At 52.5% G+C, this 16,808-nt stretch overlaps 1 protein-coding gene across 2 annotated transcripts in view; it reads left to right on the top strand.

Moving 5' to 3' along the window:
• The window catches only part of SEMA3F (semaphorin 3F), a 112,500-nt gene that overhangs the window by 69,806 nt on the left and 25,886 nt on the right, over positions 1-16,808 (top strand). The window contains exons 4-6 of one of the 2 annotated variants that reach the window (XM_038410675.2): positions 1,739-1,801; positions 3,686-3,805; positions 6,819-6,908. In XM_038410675.2, coding sequence (XP_038266603.1) covers positions 1,739-1,801; positions 3,686-3,805; positions 6,819-6,908 — 273 coding nt within the window. The remainder of the gene's footprint in view (positions 1-1,738; positions 1,802-3,685; positions 3,806-6,818; positions 6,909-16,808) is intronic. The other variant, XM_038410676.2, reaches the window with a different exon arrangement.

The raw sequence follows: 16,808 nt of genomic DNA, 5'->3' as shown, positions 1-16,808 counted from the left end.
GCGGTGCTGACCGCAGCCATCAGGGTCCCTTTACGACCAGGTGTTCTGGTCAAAAACCGGATGCTTGGCAACCCTAATGGCTGTGTGGTGATGGAGCTGTGGGGAAGGGGAACATGAGCTTTCCCAGACCCTGCCTCCTCTCTTCTCAGCTCTTACTTCTGCATGTGGGATGTCACAAGGCAAAGCTGCCCCCAGAGCATTCCCAGGTCCCTCACAAGTGCCCTGCTGGCCCATCAGACTGGGCTCAGCTGGACCCTCTCTGGAGGAGCTTTCCCCAGCCCGTGGCTCCTGGGGCCTGGCCAATGGGGAGCCATGGAGCAACAGCAGCAGATCGTGGGTCCATGCCTGAGGCTGGACAGGGGCTAAAGGGCAGGATAAGCTGAGCGGGAAGGTGCCAGCCCCGCTTGGGTCCTTTATCTGCCCCTGAGCCACCTCCCCCATCTGGCGCCTGACCTGCCGGGGAGGAGACCAGGAGCAGATTTACCATGAAACAAACCGTGCAGTGGCAGGGGGCCCCCAACAACAGGGGGTTCCCCAAAATGCAGGACAAATATCTGACAACCTGCCCCCGAGCCTCAACCAGCAGCTCAGCAGGGCTCAGGCAGGCAGGCTGCTTGCATGTCATGACCAGTGGCCCCACGCCATTCCCAAAAGTGGCCGGCTGCTGGCATGGCTCTGCACACCCCTGGTGGTAGGGAGGGAACACATGGAGCCCCATTGCTCCTCTCCTCCCAAGGGACACAGAGATGTGCCAGCAGCAGTGCAGCAGGGCTAAGGCGGCTCCCTGCTCGCTCTGCCTCCCTCCCTCCATGCCGCTTTTCTCCCAGAAGCAGCTGGCATGTCCCTGTGGCCCCTGTGCTGCCCCCGCCCTGAGCACCGACTCTGCAGCTCCTACTGGCTGCAGTTCCCAGCCAATGGGAGCTGTGGAGGCAGTGCCTGTGGGCAGCGGTGTACGGAGACCCCCTGGCCTGCCACCCCCACTGCCTAGGAGCCACTGCCGGGGGGTGTGTGTGCTGGTCAATTTGGGAGCCGCGCCACCCAAGGTATGCGCCCCCATCCTCCTCCTGCATCCAAACCCCCTGCCCCAGCCCAGAGCCCGCACTCTGCACCCAAACTTCCTCCCAGAGCCTGCACCCCTCACCCCTCCTCCCACACCCCAACTCCCTGCCCCAGCCCAGAGCCCGCCCCCAGCACCCAAACTTCCTCCCAGAGCCCACCCCCCACACCCCCTCCTGCACCCCAACCCCTTGCCCCAATCAAGGTACCTCACTTTATTTTCATTTACTTCCCATTACTTAGAGGAGAAGGAGGAATGAAACCCCAGGGGGTGGTGGGAACATAAGAGAGAATGTTTTTTTTTCTTGGCTGGGTCCCAAGTGGGGGGGCGGAAAAATGAAGCTGCGCACAGTGCCCCACTAGCTTTAAATCCGCCACTGTAGGGGATGCCTTCTCCGTGGGCTGAAGTGGAGCCACCCTTGGGGAGAAGGGAATTCAACCTCCCCGTCTGTCAGTCCAAGGCGGCTTCTCCTGGCCCCCGGAGCATGGTGAGATGCAGGGCCCTGGTTCGATCCCTATGTGCTGGCCAAGCTGTTGGCTGTTCCTGCCAGGAAGCCGGTAGCAGACCCTGGCGTGGAGCTCTCTGGGGGGCTCAGGCCTCTGTTGCGTGGGTTCAGCCAGATCTAAATTTAGCTCCGGTGGAAAACCCCAGGTGATGACCGAGCACCTGTTGTTTTGTCAGATTCACTGGCCTGCGTCCCAGCAGCGGATCGAAGAATGTATCTTGTCGGGGAAGAACAACAACGTGAGTCCTTCTGGGGTCGTGCGCCTGGGGACTGGGCAAAGGCACCTGTGGTCATGGAGAGCCGGCCTGGGCACTTCTTCAGGGGTTGGCTCTTTGAGATCCACACTCCCCGGGTCAGCTGACGGTCTACGGGCTGTAATGACAACAGGGAATCTTCACCCGGGTGCCTTGCATCCCAGCCTTGTGATACTGGCACGTGGTTCAAGAGGCCGTTGGCTCACCAGGGGAACGTACGCCGGCACGTTGCTATGGTAACCAATCGACAGTGGGGAGAGGATCCAGGTTGCCCGGGCCTGGTGATCATCAAGTCATTCAACCCACGGGAGGGTCTGAGTTCAGTCCTTGCTGTGCTGGGAGGCTAAGTGGCCGTGGCAGGACGCTGAGAGTTGGGGACATCCTCCCGATCCAATGGACATCTCAGGGCCCGAACTGGAGAGGATGTGGGCATGGGGGGCAGAGGCACCTCCCAGAAACCTTGCCCATGGGATGCACCTGTGGAGCCATTCCCCCTGCAGCTGCTGCCCCCAGCACCTCACTCTCTGAGCCCATACTAGGCTCAGGCCCCGCCTGCCAGCCTGGCCCGCCCAGGTACAGCATCACTCCCCGTCCCTAAGAGTGGAAGTGGGGCACGCGAGAGGAAGGCCTGGTGCAGGAGCCAGCCCCATGGCAGCAGCGATGAGCAGCACTGGCTGCCCCCTACCCAAGGAGGTTTGGCCCTGTGGCCCCTCTGTCAGGGGTATAGAGCCAGGAGGGGGCGGGGAGCAGCCAGCACTGCTGTTCCTCGCCATGTCTGGTGGTACACACCGTGCATGCCGTACACTCATTGCTGCTTGGAGCACAGCCAGGTTTAGGCTGGGCTCCTGCTGGTACCAGCCGGGCTCCACCTGAAATCCCCAGTCCACGTGCCCCGCAGTTCCCGTGCCCCGCAGTTCCCGTCAGGCCATTGAGCAAGTGTGCCTGGCTCTGAGGAAGCGAGGAGTTGGTGGTCACCGAGATGCTTCCACCGGAGCCAAGCCCCACATTCCTGGCAGCCACCTGACCCCCAGTCCTTCTCTCCACTGCTCACTCAGCTGCTGTCGCTCCTGTCCTGCTCCCCCTGATGATGAACATGCCTGAGTCCCCGCTCAGCCCCCCAGTTTGCCGACGGCTCCTTCGCCGGCTTCCCGTGCTGCACTCCCAGGCTCCCCTCCCCCGATGTGGAGGAAACAGGAGCTGCAAACAGGATGCCTGGCCCTGACCCTGGGTCGTTAACTAACAAGCCGGGCCCAGCAGGACACCCAGCCATAATTGCTGTACTGCTGCCTTTCACCCGTTGGTAATGCAGCCTGACTGGCCCCGGAACGCGGCCCCAACGAGAACAGCCCAGCATCCCCTGCCTGCGCCCTGGAGCAGAAATGGGTGGGGCGCCCACTGGCCTGCACCCTGGGGCAGAGGAGGTGGGTGCCCGCTGGCCTTTGCCCCAGAGCAGAGGGATTGGGGTGCCTGGAGCAGGGCAGGGAGTGCTGGCTTGGGGGGAGCTCATGGCTACGCCAGCCCCAGCCGCTCCCAGTGGGACTCCATGTGGGGAGAAAGTTCCTTCACTGAGTCCTCGGGACTGGATCAGCTACAGGCCATGCAGTGGGGTCAGTCCTGGCCGTACCTACTGACCCCCACCATCCCTGGGCTATTTGAATCCCTCTGCTCTGAGAAGCTCCAGGCTTGGGATCAGGCTACCTCTGGCACCGGGACACCCTCCTGGCTACATGCCAGTCTCCAGCAGCCCTCACACCTGAGGCCTGAGCATGCACCATGAAAGCATGGCTGGGGTGGGCATGGGGGTGCCGAGGATCCTGCGCATGCTGCCCCCAGCCCCATAACCCCTCTCATTCTCCTCCTGCTTCGCAGGGCGAATGTGGCAACTTCATCCGCCTGATCCAGCCCTGGAACCGGACCCATCTGTATGTCTGCGGCACTGGTGCCTACAACCCCATCTGCACGTTCGTCAACAGGGGGCGCAAAGCACAGGTGAGCCATCGGAGGGCCATTGCTCAGCTACACACCCCCAGCCGGAGTGGTGGCATCCCCTCTGCCCCAGGGAGCTGGCCTAGGCATGGCATGTCCTGGCAGGGCTTCCTGGATGGTGCAATATTTGCTCCAAGAGGCCATCACCCTGGCTCAGCCTGTGGCTTGCAGCCGCTATCAACCCAATGGACCCTGCGGGAGGCCCATAAGAGGCCTGGCTGAGGTCTCCAGCACAAGGCCAGGCAGCTGCTCCTTTCAGTCTGGAATCTGGGGCCCTTGTAGCCAGCTCAAAACGGGGCACTCATGGAATACAGCAGCTGTCTGGCCATCCCGGTGCCTCTGAACTGTGTGTGGGGTTCGCTTTACATGGATTTCCTTGTCAGGGGGAGTTTTCAGCTACTGGGCTGTGAATCCCCTTTGGACAGGATCCTCGGGCAGGGAAGGCTCCATCTGGAAAGCAGCTGGGGAGCCCCTGCACTGCGCTGAGATGCACCAAGCCCCTGGCTCTCGCTGAAGATCTGCCGGGAGCTTTGCACACTGCTTGAGGTGGGAGAATCTCTGCTTTGGGCCTGGCTGCCTGCAGAGTTGTTGGCGCTGCTCAGTGGCCTAGCTTGGGGTAGTGAGTGATCCCACTGGGGGGCTGGAATGTCTCTCTCCCCTTGGAAGCTGATGAGTTTTGGCGGCATGGGGCACATGGGAAATGCAGAAATTTTTGCATGGCAGGTGCTCAGATAGCCATGGGGAAGGAGGGGTAAATGAGGTTTGGTACATTTCACTTCAGTTTACACTAGTGAATTCTTTGTATCTGTATCTAAGATGGGCTCATGCCCCTGGAGTCAAGGACAGGGACACATATTAAACAGTGAAAAATGAAGTTATCGAATGCTGCTCCTCAGCTTGGCTCCACCAGGGCTCTGGTAGCGCCCGGCACTAGGTTATTTTATCATGTGCATACAGTGAGTGTGGAACAGGGAATCTCGGTTTTCGCGTCGCAGCTGGTTGGGGTTGCCAGCATCAAGTGTTACTGGAGAGCTGATCCCACGCATGGGTCAGCGCCTCGGTCCCATTACTAAGCCCGCCTGTGTCTGCGAATGGCTTCATTAATACTGCTGCCCCTGCAGAGCTCTCTGCAGAGAGTCTTCTGCAGAGCTCGGGGCCTGCAGGCCAGCCTGCCAGTGGAGGAGAAAGCAGTGTATCAACTGGGCCTGGAACTGAGGTGGGCCCAAACCACCCTTCATCCGAGAATCTCGCCCATGCACCAATGCTCAATTCCTCAGCAGCAATTCGCCCTCTGGACTTGACTCTAGTTAGAGTGGATGGGGCAGCGAGCAAACTGCCCTGCTGCTTGCCACAGCTCCCTCCTACAGAACATGCATCACAGCCCCCAGCCGCCCCAGCATTTCTTCCAGCTGGCCAACTTGTAAGTCTGGGGAACAGCGTCACCCAGTGATGCCCTCTGTGTCGTGGACTGTGCCTGGCTAACACCTGCCTTGTTCTAATTGTGTGATTTGGGTTCATCACTCACAGCCAAATAGGCATGCATTTTTGCGCACTCTGTGCAAGAAATGGGCGCACACCTTCCTGGTTTTCTATTGGCTGCTTGCCCTAGAGGATGAGGGCTGGGACAGAGGGGCTACCCCACATGCATGTCATCCATTCCAATCCAGCTGTGATCCCTGACAAGCAGAGGCTGTTCTGTCCCCTCCTTAAGGCTGTTAGGGTTCATGGGGATTTCAGTGCATTTCCCCTGGGGAAACCCCAGCTGGCGGAGGGGGAATCTAGTCTCACTCTTGCCCATATAGTGGGAGTGGGCTTTTCTTTTGGAGAGGCTCCGCCCACCACCTCCCAGGATTCAAATAGGCTATGGCTGTCGCTGGAGGGGGTGTGGCCTGTTGTTCGTCATGGGCTCTGCCCACCGGTCCTGGGGTCAAGGAGGGGTGGTACTTCCCAGCACCGCAGTCCATTGGAGAAAAGCCAGATGGTGAAGCTGTGCATAAAGTGAGTAGAGAGGGAGGAGCTGGCCCCCTGCAGCAGCTTTGTGGGATCGGGGTAATCCCAGAGTTCCTCATTATCCTCATGGTTCAGGGCAAGAGCTGGGGTCAGGAAGGGATTTTCCAGCCGTGTTACGGAACTGTGGGCTCCACATTATTCCCAGCTGAGAATATAAACTTAAGTTTGGGGTTGTTGGTTTTTTTTTTAATTTAAAGTTGATACACCATGACTAGTGAACCACGTGCCTTGAGCCCATCAGCCAGGGTGGCACCTCCTGTATAGCACCCATGGGCACCGCTGGGCAAGCCTGGTTGAGTGTGGGGTAAGGACTGGGAAGCATTGAGGCTCCTCAAACCGCAGGCAGCATCAGGGCATTTGCCACTGTCCTGGCCTCTCAGCAGCCTGGGGTTCTCAGTCTGGGTGTCACGAGGATGCGGCAGGCAGAGCAAAGTGCACGGTTACAAGTACTGTGCGGCAGGCCTGAGCCAGGCATTTGGTCACACGCAGTCCCAGAGCGGGGCCAGGACCCAGCCCTGCTGGAGCCAGGATTCCCTGATGTTTAACCGAGGGTCTTGGTCCCTTCCTCTGTCCCCGGGCGGGGGGAGGAGGCTTGTCACAAAGTTCCACATCTGCTGTCAATTCCACATCTGCTGAAGCACGGGGCAGGAGGAGGCCCATCCAGTGTGTGCCACACACATACACGTGCCATGCATGCTGGCACACACCATGCCCACACATGCCATCACAAGCATGCTGCCACACTAGCAAATGGTGGGCACAATCGCATGCGGCACACATGAGAGCCTGGGCATGCTCACAATGCCCTGAGCTCAAGAGCACTGGCTCTGCCCACGGGGGCGCTCTAGGAACTGGGACAGGCGCGCTGGCTGGGGGCAGAGGGAGTTTCTTGCCCTTTCAGGTGGGCATGACCCCCTCCTGCTGTCCTAGTGACCATCCCCACCCACCCTCTGGGTGGCCTCTGACCCCGCCAGCTCTAACTCTCTGCACTGCTCCTTCTCCTCAGGCCTTTGCGCTGACCCAAAGTGTCCAGCCGGGAGGACGGGGAAGCCGAGCCGCCGACTCCTCCCACAGCCCGACACCAGCAGAAAGCAAGGTGGGACTCGCACTCAGATCCCCCCCAAGGGCAGGAGCCGGCTCCCCTCCCAGGGCATGCCTGGGCTCCCTAACCTTCCTCCCCCATGGCATGCACCTAACCGCTAACCCCCAGCTGGGCACACCCCTTGCAATGGCTGAGCTGTCTGTGCCACCACCTGGGCAGCCGGTCCTCGCATCTCCTCTCAGACTAACACCTTGTTCCCCCAGGCCTCACTCCAGACACTGTGGGGAGGAGGGACACTGTCAGGGGCCCCATGCCAGGAACGGAGCCACAGACTCTAGATTCCTTTCAGAACACCGGCTGCTCACAGGGGTGGGGGAACGGTGGACCTACGAAAACACTTTCCCAGCTGGCTCTTTAAGCACGGCAGTGCCCATCACCCGGGCAGGAAAGCTGACAACGCTCCAGCTGGAGACGGATTATGTTGTTTAATTGGGAATGGGCCAGATCAGGCGAGGGAATGGGATGCACAGCTCTGAGGCCCTGCCCCTGACAGTATCTCTTCAACGAGATCATCTTCCCACCGGGCTAGTGGCCAGGCTGGCTCACTGCATGGAGATGGGGTTAGCCCAGGTTTGCGTCGCTGACGCCATAAGCAGCTCAGGGTGCAGGGAGGAATCAGGAGCTCATGGTCCCAGGGGGAAATTCAGCTTCTTCCAAGATTTGATTTTCCCTGTGTGACCCTCCTCCTGTGTCACGAGTGACACACTCTAGGCTCCTGTTCGAGGGCATCTGCTCTACCCTCCTGACTCCGGCTGCCCCAGAGCATGTTCCAGGAGCTCAGGAACCCAGGTGTGGTCCTTACATCCCCACCCAGGAGCAGCCAGTAGGGGGCTCTGCCAGGCCATGGGCACGTCCCATGCCCCAGCACCTTCTCCATGGGGCAGTTTGCATCGGGGAGGTTATTCACTGAGAGCCTAGAGACCAAAGCCCCCCACAGAACTGGTGGGAAGGGCAGATGCCAGTGGTGCCCTTACACACACATGCTCCTCCTGGGCTCAGTGCCCAACTGCCCATGCTCAGCTAGCGTTTCTCGGCTGTGACCCAATGCCAAGTGTTGTGGATGCCAGTCCCTGTGTAGGTATCAGACCGGCTACCTCCTCCACCCTCCAGAGGGGTCCAAAGCATGGGGGGCATAGCAGCTGCCTGGCAGGAGGCACCTTCTGCCACCCAGCAAGGGGCCGAGACACTGACATGGGGACAGTTCCCTAAAGCAGCCGTGGGGTGGGAGGGAGTGTGTCATACAGACTGGGCACCCGCCTCCCATGGCTGCCTCCTGGGGTGGAGCCTGGTGTCCTGCTCTCCCTCTGCCATCCCAGGGCAGGGTGGGGGTGGCAGCTCCCCCATTCCTGGGTCTTCTTAGCCCATCTCTCTCCCCCACATGAGTATTTCCTCCCCCAGCCTGGCTGCAGTCCAGCTCTCCTCCCTGGCTCCCATGTGGGAGCTGGCTCCTCCTGTGATTGTACAAGGCCCCCCATGGCACATGGCTCTCCTCCAGGCACCTGCCTGCCGCAGCCCCAGTCCCTCAATATCGCTGCACCCCGTCAGAGAGGAGCTGTGTATCTCCATCAGGGCAACAGCATGCTCCCCGCTGGGCCAGGGGCAGCCTGGGCTGGGCTAGGGGCAGGCGCCCCCATGACAGGCAGACAGGGGAAGTGCCCCCTCTGCGCCAGCCCCTCTCGGGCCAGAAAGGAAGAGTTCCCTTTGATGTCTCACCACACGCCCGCTGCTGTGCCTGGGTCACCATCGTCAGAGAACAGAGAAAAAGCCTCAGTGCCCTTCCCCTGGCTGGGAGGCGAACGTCTCGGGGGGGTCACCAGGGCCCTCTTGGACAGGACCCCCCCAGCAAGAGGATGAGGAGTTGCAAGCCAGAGAGAGAATGTCCTGAGGAAGAAACAGGAGTCTCTGGTCAAGCTCTATTCAGCACGGAACTGGGGAAGGGGGCCACTGAGCTTGCTGGATGCCATATTTGTGCCCCCGAGCTCTTGGGCAGCCCGGAGCTTTAATCTATGCCAGTTTGTTGCAGCCCCAGCGCGCCCACTACTAAGCCAGGAGAACCCTCTCCAGTGGGAGAACCCAGGCCTGCCTGGCCACGAGCAGAGAGACTATCGTTGGGCTGGCCCCTGGATATCTCACGTTACCACATTCCCCACTAGCAGCTGGCAAAGCCTGCAAATCAGCGTTTGCCAATGGGCCTTGGGATTCCAAATGGCTCAATTCTCATGAGATTTCGGGAGGGGCAGTTCTTAAAGTGCCAGTACCTGGAGTCAGGGGTTTATGGAAGGAACTCAGCTTGCTTCTTTGGGCAGTTTTGTAGCACTCACTGATGTGCTTGGAAGCATGGAGGCCAAAGGCTCCAAGCCCAGAAGGCAATGAGTTTGAAGCTGGGATTTTTTTTTTTTTTAACTGCTGGTTAGTCTCGAGTAGGTTTTACTTGGTTTGAATATTCGGGGGATGGTGCCCTTTATCATGCTCTTCATCACGCGGTCTCCTGCTTAAAAAGTTTAAGTCGTCCAATCAGGGAGCAGAAAAAATACCATGTGGCTTAGGGACCAATCATGCACTTGAGAAACAGTGATGATGAAGTTTTCTGAAGCCATTGTCTAAAAGTGTCTGGTCCAAATGACTGGTCTCACCATCGCAAATAGGCACTCAATTTGGGAAGATCAAAGTCTGCTTGAGAAGGAAAGAGGAGTTAAATTTGCTGGATGAATTATCCACAATAAATGAGTTGCCCAGCGCTGGGTCAGTCTCCAGTAACCCTTAACGCAGCTCACCTGCACCACTGAATTGTAGCTGCCGTTCATGCTAGGAGAAAGTGCCATAGTGCTGCATATGCAGATGGGGAGCCATGTGTTTGTACTCAGTGCGGGTGTGGCGATAGCTGTTGGATTGGCATGGTTGGATATACACAAGGGTGGGGGTCGTACGTACCCAGTTTTACCTCAGTCACATTGATATGCATGCTCCCAGTGAAGCTAGTTGTTTGCATTACCCATTGTCACCGCGCTAAATGCTCTTTTTCATCCCATCCATTCATCCCAACCAGGGCTAGATTAAGACTTTTAGAGGCCCTAAGCACTGAAAAGATTATGGTGCCCCCCCATATGTAATTCAAAATAGAAACACTACTATACCGTAAAATAAAATTTTATTTTTCAAAATGACACAAAAATCTTGCATGTTTGCTGAAATTAAAATAGCTTCTTTCTAGATTTTCTGATTTCAAAATTATGGATAAGTTCATGAAAGCTGACTCGACGAAGCATGTCCGCTTCCAGACACAACAGGGAAAGTGAATCATGTCTGTCCTGACACACTGTTGTTCCCTGAGGGTTTTTTATTCTTTTCAGCTGAGAAAAAGAGCGTTCTGCGGAGCAGTTAGTAATCATCAATGTTAGAAAAATACGTAGTGCGATCTCTACATTTGGAAATAACATTGTATTCCGTCTTTCAATATTGTGTCATGAAGATCAATGTGACTGAATTTCATTTTTCCTGTTTCATTAAACTTTCGCACATATAACAGTGCATTTGCTGTATAACAGTGCTGTATTTTTCCACAGAGATTCATGTTCAAGTCAACAGGGTATGAGTCAACTAGCTTTTGGGAACTTTGTGAATATTGTTTGTCAGATAAGTCCATATCATTTAGAAAAGAAAATCTACTTGATTCTTCTTTGTACACGTCACCTCTCCTCTTCATATGAGCTTCAAGTGTATCAGTTATAGAGTAGTAAGTAGATACATGAAATTTATCTCTAGGATTCAATGCTGTTTCTGTTGCACTGCTATCATTTGCTTGTTTTTTCCTGATTCGCTTGTGGGACTGAGCTTCTTTGTAGTTAGTGTCAGGCAAGATATCTTTTGATATGCCTTCAAATCTTTCAAAATCATTTCTCAAAGTGTGTAAGTGGTCTGCTAATGATTGACAGAGGTCTGCACATGTTTTCAAATCCAATTCTTTTTCTTGGAGAGCTTGACTTGTGTGGTAAAAGTGTTGTAAAATTCATTCCACATGGTCAAGATAAATACAAACTCTAGTTCTTGCATCTTGTTTGCAATGTTTTTTGCCTCTTGTATAGTTTCTCCCTTTTGTGATTGGTTTTCAGCTATACTTTCTAATGCATCCACAATCTTTGAGTAGGACTCCAGAATTGCACTTGTTGCCACTGCATGTGCCTCCCAGTGAGTATTAGAAAGAGATTTCAACACATGATCATTGCCCAAATATGTTTTAAGAACTGCCCATTGGTGTGTTGAGGCAGAGAAAAATGGATAAAGTAACTGGACTGTTGAGAAAAAACTTACTGCCACCGGACAACAATCAACAGCACTGCGGCCAACAAGATTGAGAGAGTGTGCAGCACATGGTATGAATATGGCATATTTGTTCTGTTCCTAAAGCTTCTTCTGCATTCCTTGATAACGCCCTGACATGTTGGCAGTGTTGTCATAAGATTGACCTCTGCACTTTGAGAAATCTCTTTTGCAAACTTGGCACAGATAATGCAGTACTTGATTTGCCATTTCTTCACCAATGTGGCTTTTCAAATTGAGGAATGTTATAAATCGTTCAACTGGTTTTACATCTGTGGGAGACACATATCTTAGTAAAAAGAAAAGGAGTACTTGTGGCAGCTTAGAGACTAACAAATTTATTAGAGCATAAGCTTTCGTGAGCTACGGATGCATCCGATGAAGTGAGCTGTAGCTCACGAAAGCTTATGCTCTAATAAATTTGTTAGTCTCTAAGGTGCCACAAGTACTCCTTTTCTTTTTGCGAATACAGACTAACACGGCTGCTACTCTGAAACATATCTTAGTACAATACTCAATTGATCAATATGTGAAAGATCAGGTGTAGAGTCAACAGATAAACTGAAGTACCCAGCAGTACTTATTTCATCCACAGTAGCTGAATGCACTTTGTCACATATTAGACCAATGAGTTCATCACATATTGTCTTGGATAAGTATGATGGGTTACCTTTGCCAGCATTCCCATATTTTGAGATATGGCCTGCTAAAAATGAGTCAAACTGAGCCACAAGCTCCAACAATCCCAAGAAATTTCCATTCTGCAATGATCCAAATGTTCCATTAGTAGGACGCCCCCCTGGTTTAGGTAGGGATAAGTAATAAAAAGAGAACAGAAAAACAGCAGGAAGAGTGTGTAGTGGAGTGTAAGGAAGTCTAACAAAGTTCTAATTTTTCCCATGATGACTATTTTGATGCTTTTTTTGAAATATCAAATATCAATTTTTTTTAAAAAAAAATCTCATTTTTTTTGGTGCCCCCTGCTTTGCTGGGGCCCTAATCACTTGCTTAGTCTGCCTATTAAGTAATCCAGCCCTGAAAATGCCCCTATATGACTCCGTGTTATAAGAGCACCTCCTGCCCTGACTCAGCCCATTCCATGGAAAGGACCTGACCTGAGCAAGTCCTCAAGTAAAAGAGGGGTTAAGGGAGGGAGATTAATTCTGTCTGATCCAATCCATCTTGAAGACAACTTCAGCACAGCTCAGCAGAGCTCGTTTGTGTGACTCTCTGAGACAGGGATGAGCTCAGCAGTTAGCTATCTGAATCCTGTGTCTTTCACTTCCAGCCCTTCAAATCCGGCCACTTCCAAAATAGTTACCATGCTCCGAAGCCCATAACCGACCCTCCTTTTCATCCCCTTGTTAGACAAGTATTCGCGGAACATTCCAACAATCAACAGCAATTATGTTACCAACAGCTTAGATGCAAGCGGAACATCTGGACTAGATACGGTTGAAATGTTCCAAATGAAAGTTTTTCTATTGAAAAGTAGCATTTTTTCATAAATGTCCCTTTTTTCTTTTGGTCACAAACCATCACCAGTGTTATTTTTGGTTTCCAGCAAATATTTTTTTATCAGAAAGGTGATCAAAGTGTCAATTGCATTTTTTGTTTCCCAACTTTCAGGCAATGAAGCATTGCAATGACCATTTGGATAAGGATTTCAATTTTAAAAAAAACAATTGTATAACAATTTGCAAAGAAAGAAAAAATCGGTCAATTTCAAACCATTCAAAATGAAAATAACTTCAGCGGTTTTCACTCCACTGGTTTTTCAACCAGCTTTAAGCAAGACTGGCTCTTGGATTTCAGACAAAAAGGCAGAAGACACCTTGTCAGGTTATAGGAATGGGTGCATGACTTTTCCTCGAAACACTGAGACTGATACCCATGGCTCTCTACTCATAAGTGCTGGAGTGGCACAAAAGCAGGCTGTGCCTGCTTAGGGCAGTCGGGCTGGTATGACTTTTCATTCAAGGACGGTTTGCACCATGCTGTCATCCAAAATATCACTAGCCAGGGATGAGATACCTGGGACTGCCCAGATACACGGGAACATGGGCATTGCCAGGTTGGATCAGAACCAAGGTCCATCCAGCCCAGTGTCCCATCTCTGACTGACACTGGTGCCAGCTGCTGCAGGGGAAGGTGTAAAAGCCCTGCAGCGATCGAAGTCGGGTAATCTTCTCTCCACATAGGTCTCTAGTAGCCAGCAACTGGCTCATGCCCTATGTATAAGATTGAATATCCCTACCAAAAGTTATTGTGAGCATATGGTGGCAATAGCATCGCTGGGGGGACAAACAAGGCAAGCCCATTGCTGGCTAATACGAGGTGCTATAGCAGATCGCACGGTGGTAGGCTGGCTGCCATGGAGATTGCCTGGGAACTTGGAGCGAGTTCAAAGGGCCGCCATCCATTTGAAATCTAGCCCATTTCAATCATGAGTCAAATGTCGCTCCGGGCCCTGCCCCTGTCAGTTCTGTGGTGTTACACTCACACTTCCTTCTCTATGATGCTTTTCTCTGCCGTCACTGTGTGGGGACCTACTCAGACTGCAGGAGAAACTGGCTAATGCCTGGGCTGCATGGAGGATGTCACCCTGGCGTAGCGACCCCTGCTGTACACAAGGGAAATGACAGCTAGCACAGAAGCAGCCAACCCAAGTGGCAAGCGGGTTGGGCTCAGTCCGTGCAAATAGCTATTTAGCCCTGCATACACTAGGAGTTGCATTGGTTCAGCTACAGTGGTGGCTGGCTAGACTCAGGGGAAATCACTAGTACAGACCAGACCTAATTAAATATGGGCCCCATTCAGCAAAGCACTTAAGGACATGCTTAAACTTTATGGTTAAAAGTTAATACTGCTGCCGACTGTCACAGTTTGATTGTGAGTCCGGCATTTTCTGGAGTATTTGTTTAAAGCTCCGGCTGGTGGCATCAAGAGATTGCAGGAAAGTCTCGGCTTTCATTCAAAGTCAAAGGCAGTTTCTAGCCCTCCTGGTTGCAGAGGAAAGCTTGAAAACATGACACACGTGTGCCCCAAAAGCTTGGAAACTAAAAATCAAAGAAAAACAATCCCACAATTATTATTAGGTTGGCGGTTTTTTTCCAAATCTCATGGTTTTTAAGCCAATCTCATGATTCTGGCAGGCCAGATTAAGGATTGTTCCGCATTTAAAGTAGGCGACACCTGAGTTCAGCAAAGCACTTAAGCATGTGTTTAACAGGGATGGTTTGCTGACTTGGTACCTGCTTTATGGGGAAACCAGGGACTATTTCCCAAATAAGGTCAAATGTACAAAGTAAATAAATTGCCACACTACCTGGAATGCCACCCTAAGGGGCAGTACTTCCTGGACTGCACTACTGGTAGGTGGAACTTCGTGGAATGAAATCACCCAGTACTGGTGGTATGATGTAGTGTGATGGTAGGACGTGTAGCCTGATCTCACCATTTGATCTTCTAACACCCATTTACATACCCATTTGCCGTCCCACTTCCTGTGCTTCCTACTCAATGGAGTTTAATTAGTAGACAATAATGGTGTTATCGCATGCAAAGGATGAAGATGGATGAGAACCTGGGAGGCAGTGACCATGAGATGATCGAGTTCAGGATCCTGACACAAGGAAGAAAGGAGAGCAGCAGAATATGGACCCTGGACTTCAGAAAAGCAGACTTTGACTCTCTCAGGGAACTGATGGGCAGGATCCCCTGGGAAAATAACATAAGGGGGAAAGGAGTCCAGGAGAGCTGGCTATATTTTAAAGACTCCTTATTGAGGTTGCAGGAACAAACCATCCCAATGTGTAAAAAGAATAGTAAATATGGCAGGTGACCAGCTTGGCTTAACAGTGAAATCCTTGCTGATCTTAAACACAAAAAAGAAGCTTACAAGAAGTGGAAGCTTGGACAAATGACCAGGGAGGAGTATAAAAATATTGCTCAGGCATGCAGGAGTGAAATCAGGAAGGCCAAATCACACTTGGAGTTGCAGCTAGCAAGGGATGTTAAGAGAAACAAGAAGGGTTTCATCTATGTTAGCAAAAAGAAGAAGGTCAAGGAAAGTGTGGGCCTCTTACTGAATGGGGGAAGCAACCTGTGACAGAGGATGCAGAAAAAGCTAATGTACTCAATGCTTTTTTTGCCTCTGTCTTCATGAACAAGGTCAGCTCCCAGACAACTGAACTGGGCAACACAGCATGGGGAGGAGGTGACCAGCCCTCTGTGGAGAAAGAAGTGGTTCGGGACTATTTAGAAAAGCTGGACAAGCACAAGTCCGTGGGGCCAGATGCACTGCATCCGAGAGTGCTAAAGGAGTTGGCAGATGTGATTGCAGAGCCATTAACCCTTATCTTTGAAAACTCATGGCAATTTTGGGAGGTCCTGGATGACTGGAAAAAGGCTAATGTAGTGCCCATCTTTAAAAAAGGGAAGGAGGAGGATCTGGAGAATGACAGGACAGTCAGCCTCACCTCAGTCCCTGGAAAAATCATGGAGCAGGGCCTCCGAGATAACTGGCTCTGTGGATGAGGGGAAGGCAGTGGACGTATTATTCCTTGACTTTAGCAAAGCTTTTGACATGGTTTCCCACAGTATTCTTGCCAGCAAGTTAAAGAAGTATGGGCTGGATGAATGGACTATAAGGTGGATAGGAAGTTGGATAGATCATCTGGCTCAATGGGTAGTGATCAATGGCTCGATGTCTAGTTGGCAGCCAGTATCAAGTGGAGTGCCCCAAGGGTCGGTCCTCGGGCCAGTTTTGTTCAATATCTTCATTAATGATGTGGAGGATGGCGTTGACTGCACCCTCAGCAAGTTTGCAGATGACACTAAACTGGGAGGAATAGTAGATATGCTGGAGGGTAGGGATAGGATACAGAGGGACCTAGACAAATTAGAGGATTGGGCCAAAAGAAATGTGATGAGGTTCAACAAGGATGGGTGCAGAGTCCTGCACTTAGGATGGAAGAATCCCATGCACTGCTACAGACTAGGGACTGAGTGGCTAGGCAGCAGTTCTGCAGAAAAGGACCCAGGGGTTACAGTGGACGAGAAACTGGATATGAGTCAACTGTGTGCCCTTGTTGCCAAGAATGCTAATGGCATTTTGGGCTGTATAAGTAGGAGCATTGCCAGAAATGGAGGAATGTGATCATTCCCCTCTATTCGGCATTGGTGAGGCCTCATCTGGAGTACTGTATCCAGTTTTGGGCCCCACGCTACAAGAAAGATATGGGAAAATTGGAAAGAGTCCAGCAGAGAGCAACAAAAATGATTAGGGGACTGGAGCACATGACTTATGAGAAGAGGCTGAGGGAACTGGGATTATTTAGTCTGCAGAAGAGTAGAATCATAGAATATCAGGGTTGGAAGGGACCTCAGGAGGTCATGTAGTCCAACCCCTTGCTCAAAGTGGATTTGATAGCTGCTTTCAACTACCTGAAGGTGGGTTCCAAAGAGGATGGAGCTAGGCTGTTCTCAGTGATGGCAGATGACAGAACAAGGAGTAATGGTCTCTAGTTGCAGTGGGCGATGCTTAGCTTGGAGATTAGGAAAAACTTTTTCACT

Source organism: Dermochelys coriacea, chromosome 7 (assembly GCF_009764565.3).
Source record: "Dermochelys coriacea isolate rDerCor1 chromosome 7, rDerCor1.pri.v4, whole genome shotgun sequence".
NCBI lineage: Eukaryota > Metazoa > Chordata > Testudines > Dermochelyidae > Dermochelys > Dermochelys coriacea.
This window is presented reverse-complemented; position numbering and strand designations above follow the sequence as displayed.